Source organism: Hippichthys cyanospilos, chromosome 4, assembly GCF_059441005.1.
Source record: "Hippichthys cyanospilos isolate Australia breed blue-spotted pipefish chromosome 4, RoL_Hcya_1.0, whole genome shotgun sequence".
In the NCBI taxonomy this organism is placed as follows: Eukaryota; Metazoa; Chordata; class Actinopteri; order Syngnathiformes; family Syngnathidae; genus Hippichthys; species Hippichthys cyanospilos.
Window position 1 is genome coordinate 26,649,376 of NC_142372.1, and position 6,000 is coordinate 26,655,375.

The 6,000-nt window shown below is 43.3% G+C and overlaps 1 protein-coding gene across 2 annotated transcripts in view; it reads left to right on the top strand.

Annotated features, from left to right (window-relative positions):
• Positions 1–3,818, top strand: part of LOC148425209 (transient receptor potential cation channel subfamily M member 1-like) — a 76,802-nt gene extending 72,984 nt beyond the window's left edge. For both annotated transcript variants that reach the window (XM_088413892.1, XM_088413895.1), the window contains exon 28: positions 2,054–3,818. In XM_088413892.1, coding sequence (XP_088270018.1) covers positions 2,054–2,301 — 248 coding nt within the window. In that variant the 3' untranslated portion in view covers positions 2,302–3,818. The remainder of the gene's footprint in view (positions 1–2,053) is intronic.
• The last annotated feature ends 2,182 nt before the right edge of the window (positions 3,819–6,000 follow it).

Below are 6,000 nucleotides of genomic sequence, written 5' to 3' on the forward strand. Positions count from 1 at the left end.
ACGTTCTGGGCCCCAATTTGGCACCATGCGTTCTTAAAAGGGCCTCTTCGCTCTACTCCACTCAAAACGTTTGACTGCTAGCATTCTCTAATATGTTTAACTAAATGTACAATCTCCTGCTGGAAAGGGCTTCAATATGTTTAAGCAAAGGTATAATAAATATCTAATTATTCCTAGAGACACATCGCAACAATGCAAACAATAAGTCTGTGATAGTGGTTTTGTTCAAAATTTGTCTCTTAAAATGAAGGTAAGGATGTAAATGGTGGTTTGAATTATGGCTTCAACAATAGGCCATGCTTTCAAGTCAGGTTCAAGCTTTCAAATGAAGGAATAGGGTTCCTAGCCAGACTTCGGGTTTTAAGTCTTGTTTGGACTTTCCAGTTAGATCAGGGGTGTCCAATCTCGGTCCCAAAGGGTCACAAACCTATAGGTTTTCCAGATTTCAAATGATCAGGAAGCTTATCAGGCTTCTACTGAGCTTGCTGATCAAGTTATCGTTTCAATCTGGTGTGTCGAGGAAAAAAAACTAGAAAACATGCAAGGTAGCGGGCTCTGAGACACCCCTGAATTAGAACTTCATGCCATGGTTAAGGTTTCAAGTGAAGCTATGAAGACAGTGTAAGTGTTTCCATTTGGAACCCCTAGATGGGATTAGGCTTGAAAGCCCGGCTTTGGGTTTGGTAGCAGGTCTGGTCTCACAAATTAGGTCAGAGTTGATATTTCAGTACACCTTTCGGACACAGTTTCCAATGTGGCCTTCTGAACACGCTTAGGGTTGTTGGATCTTTCACATTTAATCTTAGTTTTGATTGCAGACCCAGTTGAATAATGCTGTATTGTTTACATACCTTTGTGAAAGATTCCTGCACGTTCAGGTATGAGCCGGGATAAACACACATGCACATGTTCATCGTATCAACAACACTACAGAGATTTATTATTACCAAATTGTCTAATGCAGTTTACAAGCCAATTGTCCAAAAGGGGTGGTCCCATGGCCAGGTCAGCATGTTGTTTCCGGTCCGCTGCTGCTCCCTTTCGATTTAGAGGATTCGAATCTAGCCACCTCAGTACCTTGCCGAATACTCTTGGGAATACATTGGAGGTCCCCACAGTCCGAGACCTGTGGGTGTCAGTTGACTGAAATGTGTATTTCGGGTTGAGAATGGAACAATGCACAGTGGAGCCGTTTTAGTTCACCTCTAGGTGTTATGGCGTCTGTAACTGCAGGAGGGCCCCATGGGGGGTGACCAGACCACAATGTGCAACTGATCTTATTACAAGTCCAGAGTGAAGAAGAAACTACCAATCTATATTACACTAGAATAGCTCCAGAGATAAGAATCATTATCATGTATAAAATGATATAAATCCCTTCAGGGTCTCAAGCCACTCTTTGTCTTTCTAATTAGTGCTTTCATACATATGATTAATAGTAATATTAATGTTTTATGATTCATAGTGGTGTTGTGCTTGTACTATTGGACCGTGTAAAAATGAATAATATATCTGCAGTTTTTATTTTAAAGTTATGTAAACATACAGTATACCGTTTTTTTATTGGTCCGGCCCACGTGGGAATAGATTTTGAAATGAGAAATGAGTAGTGGGTATTGTTTCCCCCAAAATTTGTAAAAGTTGAAGATAACTTGGAAATTAGACATTTCAGCCAGAAACTTGGTCATAAAATAATGTGGCGGGCCTTTAAGTTTGACACCTGTGATTTGGGATTTCAAGAGAGCATTTAAGTTTTCAAATGAAGACTAGTGATTGGGCTTTGAAATGAGGCTTGGCTTGGACTTTCCACTCGGCTCGCAGTTTGAAGTCTGTCTTTTCGATTGGTTGGAGTCACTTGTGTTCCCATTCAGGTTGAAAGACGCTGAAGAGCTACTCGCCAGAAGTCTGGCTTAGGCTTTGCTTCTGTTCTGGGTTGTGTCTTTCCGGAAAAGGCCCAGTTTGGCTAGTAAATTGGGATTTCGAGTCAGCCTTGCAAAAGAAGATTTGAATGCAGATGAGCGCTGGCGTAACGGCCTCTTTTTGCCGCTCACAGGCGGCAGCCAAACGGCGTGGGGTCCATGGCCCACTCGGGCCTCGTCCCACATGGACATCCTGGTCTCCGCCACGGAGGTAAACAGTGATGTTGAGGACGACAGGAAGTTCCCGGCTCTGCGCTCCAAAAGCCTGCGCGTGGACAGTGCCAAAAGCAGGACACCCGCCCAATCGCCGCGCACCGCCACCAGCTTGGCAGACCTGGCCTGCGCCCTCACTGGCCTCGGGCCTCGCTCGGACCTTACGTAGGCTTCACTTTCCCGAACGATCCAGACTTAGTTACAAAAGCACTTATTGCCCTGAAAAGTTAGGGAGGACATTTTGGCAGCAAGGTAACAATCAGGGGAGGTAGTGGAAGTCCATATAATATGGGTCTATGCAATCAACTGCTATTCTTCTTTACCAAGAACATGGCGACAGACCCCAACTGTTGCATCCTGTGATTAGGTCATCGTGCCTGTGATTTGGTCATGCCTGTGACTGATTACAGTTGCAGAAGACATGACAACTCCCAACAAAAAATATCCATGTCTACCAGTTTGCAGAGACAAATATCAAATAACTATTAACTAATAGTTAACTAAAAACTATTATTCACTAAATGCTGTTATTCTAACAGGGACAGCAATGGAAGCACTCCAATAGGAAAATCAATTGAACTGATTTCACAATTAAAGCTACAATTTAAAGGGGTTGCCCATAGAGAACATTAAAACAATGCTTGCAAAAAAGATAAATTGCATTTTTTGTTTTCCCCACTCACATTTTGGCGAGTTTATTCCATGACTTTGTTGGAATTTTTTTAAAGGAAAAAAAATCCCAAGTGCTTTAAAGGTTTAATTTGAATCCTCATTCCAGCGAAGCCCTTTGACTTCCTGACTTGTTTTTATACTAACTCCTCATAAGCAAATGACCTGAGCCATTGGCAAAGTTGTTGGCATGGTAACTATGGCGTTATATTTGTGCCACAATTGCGAGCGCGCAAAAAACATTTTGAGCGTAGAAAATAAAACTGAGCGACCGAAAACAGATTTTGAGCGCAGAAAAATCAAACTTGGACAGGAGACGGTAGACTTCTTTGGATGGGAATGGGAATTACTTATTACTATTATTATTATTATTATTATTGCTGTATCATCTCATTTGACAAAACTACCTTGTTAGTTTTAGTACTTGAATGACATAAGCCAACCTCCTCCCGCCCAAGTCGATGTGACACACTCTCGTTTGCTCGTTCCGGGTGAACACAACAAGCAATCTTATTGGATGCCAAGCTGTCAACCAACATGCTTTTACAAGCTCTGATTGCCTATTTTTGTGGCACAAACGTAACGTGTGAGCAGAACTGGGTGCACGCAGAGGACGACTCGAGCGAGCGAGAGCTCGATGTTGAGCAAACGCAATGTTGAGCAAGGGAGTGAGGAGTATCGCGAGCGAGCAGATGTTGAGCGAGAGAGGGCTATCGTGAGCGAGCAATAAGGAACTTTGAGCGAGGAACTTTTCAATATTTTTTTTTGCGCTCAAAATCTGTTTTCGCTCGCTCAGTTTTATTTTCTACGATTTTTTTTGCGCGCTCGCAATTGTGGTACAATACAACGCCATATGTAACAGGGGGATGCTGGGACCAACTGTCCACCAATATGCTTACCCCCCCTCCTCCTTTTGTGTAATATTAATTTGACAATATATTTTCTACTTTTTGTGAAGAAATACTTGTGTTGTTCTTTTCACAGCATGACATTAAAAGCATGAAGATGATGAAACAATCAGGCTCAGGTGTGCCTTTTGCAAACGCATTGTGTAAATCAATGACTTTTTTTCTTGCAATTTCTGCCTGGGCATGCAACCAACCTATTTGTGATTGCAGAGTAGCAATATAGGTCATGAAAGACCTAAAATAAAGGCATTAAAACTGAATGTGAAATTTGGATATGTCAAAGTTAAAACGATAGTGCGGAGAACTACAAAACCAAGGCTCTTTTGCTTTCAATTTGTCAATTTAACTGTTTGTAAATCAAAGCAGTCATCAATACGGTGAATGCGCTCACTCCGCAATCAGATGGAAGCTACGCCACAACTCGCTATAACCAGCAGATGACGCCACATGCAAAAACAAACACATAGCTTAACATATTTCTTGTGGTTATCCGTTCCCGTTCACCCGGTGGCCGTAGACACAGGATACCTCATTTCCAGGCAGTAAGAGCAGGCTCTTTTTGTGGCAGCGGCATGCAGTGTGGCGACTGTGTGGCAGCTGCCACCGAGAGCCACGGGTAGCCACACTTGATGCCACCAGTAGCCACTCTTTCCGAGGCATTTCCATGTTCGTCTGTGGCTGCTGCCACCGGTAGCCACACTTGATGCCACCAGTAGCCACTCTTTCCGAGGCATTTCCATGTTCGTCTGTGGCTGCTGCCACCGGTAGCCACACTTGATGCCACCAGTAGCCACTCTTTCCGAGGCATTTCCATGTTCGTCTGTGGCTGCTGCAACCAGTAGCCACACTTGTTGCCTCTCTTTCTGAGGCATTTCCTTGTTCCCTCTGTGGCTTGGCTTCACCTCCACGTTATTCTTTTTCGTGTTTGACTTGCAATGTATTGTTGTTGGTTTGTATAGTTGATTTTATTTCACCCATTATTGTGTGGATTCCTCTTTCGTCGTCGCTGCCGTTGCATTTTCCTCGGTCTTTTTTTTTTATAAATATGTTTCTCTTATTTTCATTTCATGTATGTTTTTTAGATGTACTGGTATTGTATCTTATTTAGTGTGGACTGTGTTTTCATTTATTCACATTTGTATTATGTTCTATCACGCAATGACCGGAAGAGGCGTCTCCAGAGTTACTACGAGCGATGCAAACGAGTAGTCACGGTCGATGCAAATGAGTAGTCACGGTCGATGCAAATGAGTAGTCACGGTCGATGCAAATGAGTAGTCACGATCGATGCAAATGAGAAGCCACGAGCTATCCAATGAGCTGCAAGCAATGGCCGACATTTCACCGGCTATCCAATGCGCGGCAGGTAATGGCTGACTGGGCGTCGCTATGTTGTAATACGGGGACTCCCGTCGCCCAGCTGTCCAGTGAGCTGCAAGCAATGGCGGACGGGGCGTCTCCCGACGTGTCTTGAGCATGCAAATGAGTAGGCTGTTACCAGTATGTTGCTCAGTTTTTAAGTTTTTGGTTGTGTCCCCCTAGCGTTGTTGTTTTTTTTTGTTAATTTTTGCATTGTATTGCATTCTTTTATATTAATAATAATAATAAAAAAGAGGAGTCGCGATGGATGCAAACGAGTAGTCACGATCGATGCAAATGAGTAGTCACGGTCGATGCAAATGAGTAGTCACGGTCGATGCAAATGAGTAGTCACGATCAATGCAAATGAGAAGCCACGAGCTATCCAATGAGCTGCAAGCAATGGCCGACATTTCACCGGCTATCCAATGCGCGGCAGGTAATGGCTGACTGGGCGTCGCTATGTTGTAATACGGGGACTCCCGTCGCCCAGCTGTCCAGTGAGCTGCAAGCAATGGCGGACGGGGCGTCTCCCGACGTGTCCTGAGCATGCAAATTAGTAGGCTGTTACCAGTATGTTGCTCAGTTTTTAAGTTTTTGGTTGTGTCCCCCTAGCGTATTGTGTTCTTTTATATTAATAATAATAATTAATTGCGAATGCGTGTTGCTAAACGTCTTAGTTTCAATTAATATGACATTTTGCTATGTCGGCCATTGCTTGCAGCTCATTGGATAGCTCGTGGCGTCTCATTTGCATCGATCGTGACTACTCATTTGCATCGACCGTGACTACTCATTTGCATCGATCGTGACTACTCGTTTGCATCCATCGCGACTCCTCTTTTTTATTATTATTATTAATATAAAAGAATGCAATACAATGCAAAAATTAACAAAAAAAACAACAACGCTAGGGGGACACAACCAAAAAC